This window comes from Leuciscus leuciscus (assembly GCF_965113295.1).
Source record: "Leuciscus leuciscus genome assembly, chromosome: 22".
NCBI lineage: Eukaryota > Metazoa > Chordata > Actinopteri > Cypriniformes > Leuciscidae > Leuciscus > Leuciscus leuciscus.
The window spans coordinates 21,053,932-21,070,214 of record NC_138746.1 but is presented as its reverse complement, the minus strand read 5'-3'; the positions used below and the strand labels follow the sequence as shown (position 1 = coordinate 21,070,214).

General features: G+C 39.6%; 1 protein-coding gene and 1 long non-coding RNA gene across 2 annotated transcripts in view; one reads left to right on the top strand and one right to left on the bottom strand.

Annotated features, from left to right (window-relative positions):
- LOC309486431 (uncharacterized protein) overlaps positions 1-5,249 on the top strand; it is a 29,030-nt gene extending 23,781 nt beyond the window's left edge. Inside the window, exons 5-7 of the mRNA XM_082153731.1 lie at positions 12-153; positions 301-411; positions 540-5,249. Of these exons, the coding sequence (XP_082009857.1) occupies positions 12-153; positions 301-411; positions 540-4,015 (3,729 nt within the window). The 3' untranslated portion in view covers positions 4,016-5,249. The remainder of the gene's footprint in view (positions 1-11; positions 154-300; positions 412-539) is intronic.
- A 9,144-nt stretch (positions 5,250-14,393) lies between these two features.
- Positions 14,394-15,126, bottom strand: LOC309487358. Its single transcript, XR_014201831.1, has 3 exons — positions 14,781-15,126; positions 14,643-14,693; positions 14,394-14,551 (listed from the first exon to the last, which is right to left on the bottom strand). It is a non-coding gene; the product is annotated as an uncharacterized lncRNA (long non-coding RNA).
- Between the last annotated feature and the right edge of the window lie 1,157 nt (positions 15,127-16,283).

The following is a 16,283-nucleotide window of genomic DNA, read 5'->3' as shown; positions in this document are numbered from 1 at the left end:
GCTTACTTTAGTCAACAGTAACAGCTCAGACTGAAGGCAGCATGGCCTTCAGTGAACTGAGAGGCTTTGAATCTGAGAGCACAGCTGCTGATTCTGTTTCGATGTGCTCTTCCATGTCCTCACGATCAACACGTTCAGGACTCAAACGCCAAGGTGACACATTCACACATAAACACGTTATCAGTCATATCCATTTTTGCCATAAGAAGACCATGGCTTGGTATCCTCATAAAGTGCTTTACGAATTCATATAAAATATTCAATGTCACAGCAACATTGTTTTCCATTTCCTTTTTCCAGCCTCAACGTTTAGACCTTTGAAGCCCGATAAGACTACAGAGAAGACCAAGTCTCGTAGGAAACACTTGAGAACTGTTGTAGGAATTCCTCGACACATCCAGAGAGAACTGGGTATGTTTCACTGCAGTCTTCTGTATTAAACAGCATGTCTTCAAGTTATTTAGTGGAAAACATGTTATGTTTACTTGTTTTATTTTTTAAACTTATTTCAAAAACCTATTTTATTGTCGTATCTGAAGGGTTGGACAGGGCAGAATGGATCACCACCAATCCTCTTGATGGCCAGCTGTCCAATGGAGACATGATAAATCCCGGCATATTTTCCACTGTGGATGGTGCTTCTGCTAGTGTACAAGACCATCTACAGGGCAAAGAGAATCTGCACAAAGTTAAGAAACACAACACAGAGGTTCCCACACTGGCTATACCCAAAGATGACATAATCCAAAGGTCCGTAAATCATTCTGTAGATCCAGAAAAGTCCGGAGCAGGCACTCTAGCTGTTCCTTGGACAGAGAACCCAACCGGTGCTGTCATGTCTGTCTCACCTCAGGCCACATACATGTCTAAAATCATTCCAAATGCTGTACTTCCACCTTCTGTGGATGTTGTGGAACTCAGTCGCAGCCAAAGTCGCAGCAGTGTCCGAACCGTCAGCAAGAGCAGCTTAGTGTCAGCCAGCCCAGCGTCCACCCGTCCATCCTCCAGAGCCTCTTCAAATTATTCCTCCACCCGTCCATCCTCCAGAACCTCTTCAAATTATTACTCAACCCGCTCAAACTTTTCTGGGTGGAGCAGCTCAGGATCATCAGAGACACTAGTATCTGATTCCTCCACCATCTCCAGCAGTAGCACTCCCCGTGTGGCCAGCAGGGGAAGTCAGGTTGAGAACACGGCTAGACCAGTCAACCACAACCATGGTTCCCATGCTCTGTTTAGAACTACTCATGGGAATGGGGACTCTACAGAAGAGGAGGACAGCAGAAAAACAGGATCTGCTGATGCTTTCACGCATAGCTTATCAGTGATGAAACGGAGCAAGATACCTCCAGCTCCTCCCAGCAGGTCATACTCCTTACACGGGAAACAGAACAGGAAGATATCTGAAAATCCATACTACTTGGCTGATGTCAGCACTCCAGATGGATCACCATGCCCCACTGTTATTTCTGGATCTGGAATGAATGTGACCACTCATGAGTTAAACCCTAAGAGAGGCTTATTTCCCTCCAATGGACTCACAACTGTCCCATCAAAGGAGATCCAGCCAGTCAGCATAGACAAGAAAACCACGCCAGCTGAGCTAAAGAAATACAGAAATAATCTTCAAATGTCTTCCAATGGCGCACCCCATTCATACACTAATGGCACCAGTAAGCTTGCTGAACTGAAGAACATCTTTCAGTCTGCAAGTTTAATTAATGGTAACAATTCTTCCCCAGCTGTAATGGCTCTTTGGTCTCTGTTTGACATTCCTAACCATCCCAAAGTACTGGCTCCCCCAGCTCCTCCTCCAGAGACCTGGGCTCACAACCAGCATACTTTCGAACTGCTTTGTGGGCCTGGCCCTGTTAACTATGCAAGCTGGGCTAAAAAGAGAGGTCTTAAAATTGTGGATGAACCAGACATGACCTCATCAAATGGTGACCCAGCATCAGTGTTGCAGGCAGTGGAGCTAAAAGCCAAACTTGAATCCTTAGCAACTGCCGCCAATGTCACCCCGTCTCCATCACCTCCCCCAGAACATTTCCCACCAATGCCAAACATCAGACAAGCCAAAACTGCTCCTTCCCCTCCAGACTTTGTTCCTTCAGCTCCTACACTAGCTGCCAAAGCTATAAAGGACTTGACTTCTTGGATCCCTCCACGTCCTCTGTTTCCTCCTCCGGCGCCTCCAGCAGGCACCGTTTCTGCAACTCCTGTCGCTGTGCCAAATGATACCGACTTCCCTCCGCCACCCCCACCATTTTCGCCACGGTCTATACTTACAATGCCTCAATTACCACCAGATGTTCCACCACCACCACCACAAGAAGTTCCACCTCCACCACAACAAGTTCCACCTCCTCCACCACCACCAGATGTTCCACCACCACCACCACCACAAGTTCCACCTCCACCACCACAAGTTCCACCTCCACCACCACAAGTTCCACCTCCACCACCACAAGAAGTTCCACCTCCACCACCACAAGTAGTTCCACCTCCACCACCACCAGATGTTCCACCACCACCACCACAAGTTCCACCTCCACCACCACAAGAAGTTCCACCTCCACCAACACCACCTTCTGAACCACAGAAAATCCCACCCCCTCTTCAAGAATCCCAATCTTCAATACCCAATGTGTTAGTAACATTATCTGCAACTTTTCAACAAATCAACGTTACTCCACCTCCTCCTCCACTACCCACTGATGTAAGATCTCAACAAGTCACTGTTCCTCTTCCTCCTCCACTACCTACTGATGTAAAAATGGAGGACAGACTAGAGACAACAGAAACAGAGAAACAGACAAGGAGTCCCTCTCCGGCCAAAGAGGAGACCTCCAGTCCAGTGGTCACCCAGTCTCTCTTACAGATGGTTCGTCTCAGGTCGATAAAGTCCAATCAGAGTCAGGCTGTAGATCTCGATAAACCACCACAACCCAAACCAAAATCATGTGTCAATCAAGAGGTGCCACCAAAACCAATTAGACGGTCTTTGATTATGACATCACTGCCCCCTGATTTGGAAGCTCTGTCCGGCACAGAGCCAAAATCCGAATCTCCATCTGTCAACGTGCACACAAACACAACCACTGTATCAAATACTCAGAAAGAGTCAACTGAACTAAAGACTAAATCCAATAACATTGTTCAAAAAACCCAAAACACAAGACTTGAGCCAGCATTCTCATCAGCTACAAGTCCAATCACCGAAACAAGTAACACTTCAGCTCCTACTGAACCAGCAACTAAACAACCCTGTTCTGAACCAGAACTCAAACCTCAAACACTCAAGGAACAAATCCAAGTTACAGCACCTGTCCCTGCTACCCTGCCGAACACAATGGGACAAGAGGACCAATCAATAAGTGAGCCAAAGACTCAACTTCAGGCACAAGAACTCAACAAACCTCCGCAAAATCCAAAGAAGCAATCAAGCACCATTGAAATACCCTCAAAGCTGGAGGGTGAGCAGCCTAAACCCCAAACACCAATGCCCACTGTCTCTTCCATGCCTCCCGTAGTGTCTTTGCCCGCTAACCCCTCCATGCGTCTCCAGGATGCTATTCGTTTGAAGGCTGCCAATATGTCTTCAAAAGACAAGCAAGCCAAGCTCTTTGGTCAGCGCTCCCCACTCCCAGTCATGTCTGATGGCACCACTGTACCCAACTCCCCTGCATCTACGGCCAGCTTCATCTTCTCTAAGAGCCCAAAGAAGGTCGTAATAGAGACACCGTCATCCTTAGAGGTTCAGGCTGACCTGAGGAAGACTCTGGTGGCAGAGTTAGCATCTGTTTCCAATTCAGCCAAGTGTAATGACTCACACAAAACTGCTAACAAAGTTCCTCCACCTATTTCTAAGAAACCTAACACTAAGGTTGAGAGCGTTGTTCAGAACTCTGCAGAGGCAGAGTCTGTTGCCAAGACTGAGCATGAGCAAACAGAAACTGTACAAACTGCCGGACAGGAAGTACAGACAGAGAACTATGAGAGCAAAACAAATTAACAAACACATACACAAATGATTTAACTCTAGAGTTTTTGCTTTTTCACAGATAAACAAGGCTTTAGATCTTAGGCTCAAACTGCTTAAGCAATTTTGAAATATAAAATACTTAAAAAGTCTTTATGTACAGATAGGCATATTGCACTTTTTGTACACTGGTTTAGTGTAACTGATTCTCATTCATGAGAATGCATGTCACTGGTATTTGGAAATGATAAATATTCTTATTTTTATTTATGTGTCCTCAGTTCTAGACAGAAGCAATGCTAACTTCTAGCACTGTAGAAATCTGCAGGAGAGCACCATGAGAATGATGTTTGTAAAACAGAGTTTACCACCCAAACTCTATAGTGGAATTTTAGAGGTATTGGTGTATACTGAATATAAGAGCATTGCAAAAGAAATGAAGGTTAAGAATGTAGGATAAAGAATGAAAAGAAGCTAAGAAAAGAGAAGTAGTAAGTTGGGAGCATGGACCACTGATTTGGGGTGGGGATGTGTGATTATTCTTTTTTCCATCTATGATGTTTGCTGTGTACTTTTTATAAGTCTATATTTTACTTGTAAAACACCAAATCAATATATGTGATTGTAATAATAAAATTAGCACTCCCCACCCCAAGTATCCATAAATAGGAATGTAGACAAGGAAAATGATCAAGTGTGCGAGAAACAGAATGATGGAAGCAAATGAATGGAGTAAAAGCTGTTTTCTCATCATTGTGACTGTGCAAGTAGGGCCAAGCAGGTGGTCAGAAAGTCATGACACCACATAAACAAGAGGTCTAAGGTGTAAATCTCTGTTTAGGGATTTTTATTGATTAATTTGTTTTTATTTTTCAAAGAGAAGTTCATTAGTTTACTCTAAGTTGATGTATATTACAGTCTACACAGACCGTGCAAATAAAAGGAAAATAATGTTTTTAATATATGATTTGTTTTCATGCACTATGCTAACTTTTTGATTTGCTGTTCCTTTGATTTCAGCAAGCTTTGTCTACTTATTATGTTCTCTATAAAGGAGAAAATAAATGTCTTATTTACACATTGTTCCAAAACAGACTATCAAAGATGATGTTTATTCATGTTTAACAATGTTTCATCATATGACAAGATTAAAGACTGTAAAGTTACTAAAGTAGATACATGGTGACTTCAAATCTGGCCATATTTTTAACAGATTATACTGCAATATTACATTACAAATCATTCAAATAAAAGAATACATTATGAATGTTTTACAATCACTTGCATTTTGAGAATTGTATCAGAATTGTAGTAGTCTTTAAAACCCAGGTCAATATCACAAATGTGGTGTCACAGACAAAATATATTCAGCTAACAGTAAAGATGTCTCACAAGATTCAAGTGTTGACAAGTCAAGGTTTAGATATAATTTTCCTGCTATTGTTTAATATTTATAGAGCGGTTAAAGGGGGGATAATATGTTGATTTATGAACATGATCACTCAGAATAACACTGAATAGAAAGTGTTTTAAAAAATGTTTTACATTCAAAAATTGACATTTCCAAGTTCATCTGGTGTGATCGTAAGTTTGGACAAAATCTGTAGCGTTGATATTCTCAGTTTCTCTCCAGCACTCGACGGAGATTTTAATTAATTGTTTATCAGCTACCATGGACGAGATATGAACCTGGTTAAACTTCGTGCAACAGTGTTTTGCCTATCTCTCCTTTTTTTTCTGTTACAGTGAGAAATTATAATAAAATTCTAAAGTGTTCTTTATGAAGCCTCTCATAAAATGCAAACATCCAAAATGGTTGTACTTAAAAAAACAAAGTTCAGTTCATTAACAGTAGTTTAATGCATCTGGTATCGTAAACTAACAACAAATAACAATTTCTACAGCATTTAATAATCTAGGTAAATGTTGTTATAAATAAATGTCCTATGCATATTGCTAATTGTTAATTAATGCACGTTCATAATACGTTATACATCTCGAAATGTTTAAAATGTATTAGCATATACAAATACAGTTGGTTTTATCAGCACTTGGGTTTCTAAACAAATCAAAATGTAGTTTCTTTAAAAATGAAGCCAAGAATTACAATTACACCTCTAGATCATTCTTTTCTTTCTCAGAACCCACATGCTCTGAATGTTGGTTTGTCTTTTACAGTGCAATTTAATAGCACAATTTAATAAAAAAAATATTAAAAAAAATATATATATATACATATATTTTGCTGTATACACTGATAACACAAAACATTATGACCAGTCACAGGTAAAGTGAATATCAATGATCATCTCCTAACAAGGCCACATATGATCTGGGTAGATTAAAAGCAAACAATTAGTTCTCGTAATCAATGTTGTTGGATGCAGGAATAAAGATTTGAGACAAGGGCCAAATTGTTATGACAAAGTGACTGGGACACTTCTACAGGACTAAGGATCTGCTGCTAATGTCTCGGTGCCAGATACCACAGCACACCTTCAGGGCTCTTGAAGAGTCCATGCCTCTGCGGATCGGTGCTGTTTTGGCGGCACACGGAGGACCAACAGCATATTAGGCAGGTGGTCATAATTTTTTAATTCATCGGTTGTATGGCAGAGGATTCATTTTGCAGGCAAGTTGAGCCATTTTTTCAGCGTTCTACTCTAAACATCATCTGCAGTTCTCTATGCTTATTGATGGGCTCAATCCTGCTAGTGACCTAAGATGGGGGTTACCCTTTATACACTGCAGTAGCTGATGGACAATTCAGACATCACTAAACAAACACACCCATGCAGGACATACAAGCAGGACTTTACAAGGTGTCTACTTGGAATGTAAGCAGAGATCGCTGTTGGATATCATCCAAACTTTAATGTTTAATGTTCTTATTTTTGTCAAACACACCAGCTTACCATAATACAGGACATACAGTAGGCTACTTACTGCAGGTTCCTCAGGGGTTCTGGGCTGAGTGGCCTATACATATTATACTTCTTCACTGTGTTTCAATCTTCAAACTAACCTGGGAACCTGCGTTTCCCAAAAGCATCGTAGCACCCTAAGAAGTTCTTAAAAACGATCGTACGAATGATCTTAATATTACGGTCTGTTTCCCAAAAGTATCGTACCTTAAGTTGCACTTGAAAATCATCGCAGATCTACGAGTGCTCTGGAGTACCTAATCGGAAATCCCTAAGTGCATCGTAAGAAGACAGAGTTATGAGGTCACCTCCAGGGCCGGGTTTCCCGATAACGATGTATCTTACCTCTTAAGAGCGCTCTCTACGTGCAAGGTTAAGAACGCGAGGACGCGTTTTACGTGCTACTTAAGAGTCGCTGTCCATTCGCGAAGTGCTGAAATATAACCTTATATGTAAACGTATTCTGAACGTTTAGCCTTAATTATTAGGTTTAACCTAATAATCGTCATCTGTGGATTAGCAATCAAGACAAGTCTAAAGTCTACATTCAGGCGGAGATAGCCTACTGACAAAATGTATGAACAAAAAAACAAACAAGAAAAGATACCTTTCAAAAAAGATTAAATTAATGTAGGCCTAATTTTAGAGGAGATAGAGCGAAACAAAGATGTTATTTTTAACAGATTTAAAGGGACACCATACAAATAAGGAAAAACAAAACATCTGGGTAGACATTGCAAACTAACTGCAACCCGGGGTGTTCAAAGATCAGGGAAGGTGGTCTGCAAGAAATGCCCAATGATGGCTGGTTTTCGTGCACGTCAGCAAGTCATTTACAGATTTTTAGATTTTTTATTCATCCATATTTTGCCCAGTCTTTGAAGCATATTTCCCACATTACTTCGTTATTTTATGATTTTTTTTTTGTTGTTCATCTATCTATCTATATATTATAGAAACTTCTGTCTGTCTTTGTGTGTCTGTTAACCACATATCTCTCGAACCGTTAGTCCGATGGATTTCAAACTTGACAGGTGTCTCGCTACGGTCACGAGTAAGTGCAGTGCCAAGTTTGACGTTGTTTGGATGAGAAATGCTAAAGATATCGTTAAATATATCATTTTTAAAAGGTTGTGGTTTAAAAATAAACATTCTGACATTAGAGGGTTGTATCGGTCAAAGAAGCCCCAAGAAGGTTGTGGTTTAAAAATAAACATTCTGATAAACACTGTCAGCTACACTGTTTACTTCTGAATATTATAGTTTGGTTCCAGAACGTGATAAATCCATTTTGATTAATTTGAGTAAAAATGTGTTTTCTTTACCAAGAAAGTGGCAAGATGAAAACCACTATTTTCTGTTTCAAACTTTCACATAGCATCTTTAGGTAATAATAGGCCTATCATAAAAATTTCAAATCCAGATTTGGATTTTCAAAGATCTATTATAAAAACGGATTATTTTCCCCCAAAAATGCAATAAATTCATGACACTTAATATGACATTGAAACTGTTGAAATCAGCCATCACTAAGAAATATCTCCTGAACTTTTTTGACGGCGATCATCAGCTCACAAAAACTGATTTTGCACGGGCACTTTGCACTGCTCCCTGAATCAATGCGCTTATTCATTTGTGGATGTTAACTGAATCCGTGCAAAATCCGTGCACGTATTTGAGTTAAATAATTAACTCAAATACGTGCGTCTCTAAACAAGGGTCAGATTACTGGAGTTATATATATCGATTTTCAGAAAGATTTCGATACAGTCAATTATCAAATTCTGTTAAACAAACTTCTTTCTTTTCATTTGTCATCTTCCGCAATAGATATGTTTACATCATATTTAAGTGACAGATCTCAGACTGTAAGAATCGGCACAGTAACATCACAGCCTCGAGTGTGTTCTATGGGAGTTCCACAGGGCAGTATTTTAGGTCCTTTACTTTTCCTTATGTATATTAATGATCTTCCTTGTGTTTTGAATTTTTCTAGTTCTTTGCTATATGCTGATGACACTGTTATTTTTCTTGGTTCTAATATCGACACAATCAATTACAAACTTAACACAGATCTGCAGCATTTACATAACTGGCTGCAAGATAATCATTTAACACTTAATGTCAAGAAAACACAATGCATGTATTTTTATTCATCTAGGAGACAGCTATCCATATCCAATCCTACCACTTTTTTTAATCAAACGCTTTCAATTGTATCAGCATATAAGTATTTGGGAGTCTATCTTGACTCACATCTTACTTATCAAGAACATGTTCAAACCCTAACCAGAAAGTTAAACCAAAAGTTATATGTTTATAGCAAAATTAGACCATACTTGCTGCTTTCTGTTTCAAAAACCTTTCTTCATGCCATCATTCTGTCCACTTTGTCGTATTGTTTACCTGTTTGGTCACTAACAACAAATGAGATTATTGAACCAGTAATAAGACTTTATAATAGAGCTCATAAGATCCATGTCAGGCTTCCAGGCTGGACTCACCACTGTACTGCACTATCTTTGTGTAATGCCTTGACATTCCAGAACTATAAAATAAGCCATGGGATAAACTTGTTTTATCAAATCTCAAATGGACACACTGTAACTTCTCTAACCGAATTGGTTCCGAAACTTAGCTCAAGGTCTGAGCGTACTACGAGATCTTTTACAAATGGACTTTTGCCTTTACCGGCTTATAGAAACTGTTATGGACAGAGATATTTTTTTTACAGTATGTGCTCACTAAAACCTGGAATGAGATCCCACAGCACATCAGATCTATCACATCAAGAGGACTATTTAAAATAACCGGTTGCTCACCGGAGTAAAGATAGTTTTGCGGTTTGATTTTCTTTATTCTTTTGGCTACGGTCCCGCCGTGCGGTGTCGTAGACATGCAAATAATATCTCATTTCGTTATTCATGATTTGTGAATTTGTGTGACGCGGTCCTCCGGTCCGAAATACGTGTATTTTTTTATACCGACTTTTATTTTTAAATTGCGTATAACTCCAAAAGTCGGTCACTTAGAAGACTGAACCCAGCTTCATCTTGTCCTGCTTGATTTGTGAATTTTTTCACAGCAAAGCTCATGTCCATGAACCGTTTGGTAAGTCCGCTAGACAGGGATTTGGTAAATAGCCGTTCTTCACGTTTAACATCAATTTATAATAAACAAACAGACAGCTGGATTACAAAAACACTTGTTTTACATTGAGCTTGATTTGTGAAAACTTTCACAGTGCGGTTTGGCCCAGTTAACCCTTCCCTGAGTTTTTAAAATAACCATTCTGATTTGTGAAAGGTTCCACAGTTAAGTTTGGGTAAGTTAACCCTTCCCTGAGTGTTTAAATGGCCCACTCTGATTTGTGAAAGGTTCCAGAGTGCAGTTTGGCCCAGTTAACCCTTCCCTGAGTGTTTAAATGGTCCATTCTGATTTGTGAAAGGTTCCACAGTTAAGTTTGGGTCAGTTAACCCTTCCATGAGTGTTTAAATGTCCCATTCTGATTTGTGAAAGGTTCCACAGGTCAGTTTGGGCCAGTTAAACCTTCCCTGAGTGTTTAAATTAACCATTCTGATCTGTGAACCCTTCCCTGAGTGTTTAAAATAACCATTCTGATTTGTGAAAGGTTTCACAGTTAAGTTTGGGCCAGTTAAACCTTCCCTGAGTGTTTAAATTAACCATTCAGATTTGTGAAAGGTTCCACAGTGCAGTTTGGCCCAGTTAACCCTTCCCTGAGTGTTTAGATGACCCTTTTTGATTTGTGAAAGGTTCCACTGTGCAGTTTGGGTCAGTTAACCCTTCCCTGAGTGTTAAAGTTAACCATTCTGATTTGTGAAAGGTTCCACAGTGCAGTTTGGGTCAGGTAACCCTTCCCTGAGTGTTTACATTAACCATTTTGATTTGTGAAAGGTTCCACAGTGCAGTTTGGGTCAGTTAACCCTTCCCTGAGTGTTTAAATTAACTATTCTGATTTGTGAAAGGTTCCACAGTGCAGTTTGGCCCAGTTAACCCTTCCCTGAGTGTTAAAATTAACCATTCTGATTTGTGAAAGGTTCCACAGTGCAGTTTGGGTCAGTTAACCCTTCCCTGAGTGTTTAAATTAACCATTCTGATTTGTGAAAGGTTCCACAGTGCAGTTTGGGCCAGTTAACCCTTCCCTGAGTGTTTAAATTAACCATTCTGATTTGTGAAAGGTTCCACAGTGCAGTTTGGGTCAGGTAACCCTTCCCTGAGTGTTAAAATTAACCATTCTGATTTGTGAAAGGTTCCACAGTGCAGTTTGGGTCAGGTAACCCTTCCCTGAGTGTTTAAATGTTCCATTCTTATTTGTGAAAGGTTCCACAGTGCAGTTTGGGTCAGTTAACCCTTCCATGAGTGTTTAAATTAACAATTTTATTTGTGAAAGGTTCTACGGTGCAGTTTGGGTCAGTTAACCCTTCCCCGAGTGTTAAAGTTAACCATTCTGATTTGCGAAAGGTTCCACAGTGCAGTTTGGGTCAGTTAACCCTCCCCTGAGTGTTTAAATGGCCCATTCTGATTTGTGAAAGGTTCCAAAGGTCAGTTTGGGCCAGTTAACCCTTCCCTGAGTGTTTAAAATAACCATTTTGATCTGTGAAAGGTTTCACAGTTCAGTTTGGGTCACTTAAACCTTCCCTGACGGTTTAAATGTCCCATTCTGATTTGTGAAAGGTTTCACAGTTCAGTTTGGGTCAGTTAAACCTTCCCTGAGTGTTTAAATGACCCTTTCTGATTTGTGAAAACTTTCACAGTTCAGTTTGGGTCAGTTAAACCTTCCCTGAGTGTTTAAATTAACCATTCTGATCTGTGAAAGGTTCCACAGTTCAGTTTGGCCCAGTTAACCCTTCCCTGAGTGTTTAGATGACCCTTTTTGATTTGTGAAAGGTTCCACAGTTCAGCTTGGTTCACTTAAACCTTCCCTGACGGTCTAAAGGTCCCATTCTGATTTGCGAAATGTTCCACAGGTAAGTTTGGGCATTAACCCTTCCCTAAGTGTTTAAAATAACCATTCTGATTTGTGAAAGGTTCCACGGTGCAGTTTGGGTCAGTTAACCCTTCCATGAGTGTTTAAATTAACCATTCTGATTTGTGAAAGGTTTCACAGTTCAGTTTGGAATACTTAAACCTTCCCTGAGTGTTTAAATGTACCATTCTGATTTGTGAAAGGTTCCACAGTTAAATTTGGGTCAGTTAAACCTTCCATGAGTGTTTAGATGTCCCTTTCTGATTTGTGAAAAGTTTCACAGTTTAGTTTGGGTCAGTTGGTCACTCAGGGAAGGTTTAACTGACCCAAACTGAACTGTGCACACCTTTCACAGATCAAAATGGTTATTTTAAACACTCAGGGAAGGGTTAACTGGCCCAAACTGACCTGTGGAACCTTTCACAAATCAGAGTGGGCCATTTAAACACTCAGGGGAGGGTTAACTTACCCAAACTTAACTGTGGAACCTTTCACAAATCAGAATGGTTAATTTAAACACTCAGGGAAGGGTTAACTGGCCCAAACTGCACCGTGGAACCTTTCACAAATCAAAATGGTTAATTTAAACACTCATGGAAGGGTTAACTGACCCAAACTTAACTGTGGAACCTTTCACAAATCAAAATGGTTAATTTAAACACTCAGGGAAGGGTTACCTGACCCAAACTTAACTGTGGAACCTTTCACAAATCAGAATGGTTAATTGAAACACTCAGGGAAGGGTTAACTGGCCCAAACTGCACCGTGGAACCTTTCACAAATCAAAATGGTTAATTTAAACACTCATGGAAGGGTTAACTGACCCAAACTTAACTGTGGAACCTTTCACAAATCAAAATGGTTAATGTAAACACTCAGGGAAGGGTTACCTGACCCAAACTGCACTGTGGAACCTTTCACAAATCAGAGTGGGCCATTTAAACACTCAGGGAAGGGTTAACTTACCCAAACTTAACCGTGGAACCTTTCACAAATCAGAATGGTTATTTTAAACACTCAGGGAAGGGTTAACTGGGCCAAACCGCAATGTGAAAGTTTTCACAAATCAAGCTCAATATAAAACAAGTGTTTTTGTAATCCAGCTGTCTGTGTTTATTATAAATTGATGTTAAACGTGAAGAACGGCTATTTACCAAATCCCTGTCTAGCGGACTTACCAAACGGTTTATGGACATGAGCTTTGCTGTGAAAAAATTCACAAATCAAGCAGGACAAGATGAAGCTGGGTTCAGTCTTCTAAGTGACCGACTTTTGGAGTTATACGCAATTTAAAAATAAAAGTCGGTATAAAAAAATACACGTATTTCGGACCGGAGGACCGCGTCACACAAATTCACAAATCATGAATAAAGAAATGAGATATTATTTGCATGTCTACGACACCGCACGGCGGGACCGTAGCCAAAAGAATAAAGAAAATCAAACCGCAAAACTATCTTTACTCCGGTCATTTACCGGCCATTTAATGGACAGGTATGTCTGTGACCATTGAGACGGCTTTATAGCCCCTCCTGTTGCCCAATATCTTGGTTTGTGTGTTTGTTGTTGTCTCTAGCTGTCTAGTGTGTGAGCGTTGTTGTGTATGTGGTTTTTATGTTCTGCAGAGCAGGAACCTGCTGAAAATCAGTTTTATACTGAGCCAGGCCCGATTGTCCTTAATCTTTTCCTGTTTTAAAAATATAAATAAATAAATAAATAAAATAAAATCTGTAAGTCAGCTATGCTGTTTACTTCTGAATATTTTATTTCATTCTGGTGCGCTTAAAGTTATCGATACTGTGTAATAGTAGCCTATGCTATTCACCAACTAAACATATCCTATTCAATGTGTTCACAGTCTCTTTCACGGGCATCATTTGTAGTAGCCTATTCACAAACTGTTTCCTCAAGCATAGCGTTTTCTCGGAGTTCACTGTGTGCTTTCTACCATGCACAAATAAAAATGTCACTGAACTTTTGCTGTGTAATTGTAACAATGAGCACTCAAACAAACCAAACCAACAATTACTAAAAACACACTCAAAAACTGATTTTGCACGGGCATTTTGCACTAGCACTTAGAAGGTTGTGGTATACATAAACACTCAGTCAGCTACACTGTTTACTTCTGAATATTATAGTTTATTCACAGCCATCATTTGTAGTAACCTAGCCTGCTCCCTGAATTCAATGCGTTCAGTCTCTTTCACGAGCACCAAACCAACAATTACTAAAAACACACACAAAAACTGATTTTGCACGGGCATTTTGCCATATCGAAGTGGCAAAATGTTGATATACTGTATATCATTTATATATAGTGTAATTATAAATTATCATTAATATATGAATGAGTATAAATCATAAAAAAGTCAATTAATTTACAATAATTTATATAATTAGAATTTATTATGTAAATGATACAAATTTCATATGAGCACACTGTATAGACTACACTTTAATATTACAGTAAGTAATAAGATTACATATAAAGGGAAACATTTACGATAAATACATACATGCAAGTGGATCAACCCCTATGGTGGCACACATCTCTTGGAACTGAACCCTGAATTGAGAGTTTTTACGGATTTCTTGTTTATGCTTGCTGGCAAACTCCTCCAAATGGGTCTTAAAGGTTTCCAATTGTTTTGACATCTACAGGGACATTTAGATTCTGATATCGTTGTTTCACATCTGTAAAGCTTGCTTTCATTCATCCATGTCGTGCTCATCGGGGTACACGCACCTGTGCAATCTGATCCTCAGCCAGGACATTACCTCTCTCTTTATACTTTGCCTGTGACAGTAAACAAATGAGCTGGATTAAAATGCTAAATCATTTTCCTAGTTATTAATTAATCTCGCAGAAGTGCTGTGATCATACCTCTGCAAGTTTCTTCTTGGCGATCGCTCCAGCTCCGACTCCTCTTCTGTGCATGATGTCTAAATAAGAATCTCTAAAATACTACAAAATGAAACGGTATTATTTTCCTGTTCTAACAACTATAGTAATTGACTTCCTATTCAGCTGAACAGCTTACGAGCTACATAGTAACAAATCGAGACAGAAGGAAGAATCAGGCGAACTAAAATAGATATATTACAATAAAACAAACTAATAGTGTTGTTCTCTGCCAATTATACTCTTTATCTACAAAGTTTCCAACAGTCCGGAAAGAAGACATCAACAGAAGTGTATTATTTCTTCTGTACACGAGTTAGGGCTCGTCGTCACTAATGTTTTGGTGAATGTGCCGATAACGACACCCATAGGACTGGAAAGCAACTGACGAAACAATGTTACTTGGTCAAGTTAAGATTCTGTGGGATCATTATTCACATGAAAACATTTTCTGCGCACTTAAAATGTAACGTTACTTTCTGCAGTTTAGAACATAAAGCGGAATTATTACAAACAATCCTCGCTGTCATTAATCAAAATGTAGCGCTTCATTGGAAAAATAATCCTCAACAGGGCATATCATAGACTGATATTTCCATAAATGTATGTGATTTTTAAAACAAAACCCCATTATACGCACATGTCTACACAAAACTTGCACGTATGTAATATTTCATCAAATTTAGTAGCCTACATTCAATATTCAACATAGGCCTAGGCTTCATCAAACGTGTGCAAAAGAGCAGATTCAAATGAAGGATTTTGGCCGTAATAGGTGGTTTGCAGTCACGTGATTGTGATGACGCGCGAAATTAGAACTCCGTTATGACGCAAACACTCTATGACGTCATAGAGGCCGCGCGTCATAGAGGCCGCCCCATGTGCAAAGTTGAGCATCAGTCTGTTGAGTTAAGGAGGAAAACACAGCGATTAGCACTATTATCAGACTGTTTATTTGCTAGTTCAAATCGGATTTTTGGATATTTTATCAATCTATTGCAGAAGTATCATTGCAGACATATCAGAGAATTGATTTTTGCTAGTGATATTGGATTTTTGGATAAGTGCCTAATTGTAAATCCATTGTGATTGATTGCGATCCATTGTGAAAATGACATTTCTAAGCAAACTTTTTGGGTGCTTTAGATTCTTCTTGCCAAGGCACCACTTGTCAAGACAGTGCAGTGATGGCAACCTAGGATGTAGCAGCATTCAGGAGGAGCCCATCCAGAGATCTCCAGAAGATACAGACATGGAGGAAGAGATGGACTATGAGGACTCTCTTGTTGAGCTGAACATATTGCTAGATTTCTCCAGTGCAGCAGAACCACTGATGATTCCATTGGAGGAGCCTGAATCCCAAACTCCACATGTTAGAGTGGACAAATTTCCACGTTCCTGCACAGTGGCAAAGCCATTGCTGATCCAGGTGGCACAGCAACACCCTCTACCAGATGAGGTGGAAACATGGACATCTTTCTCCAC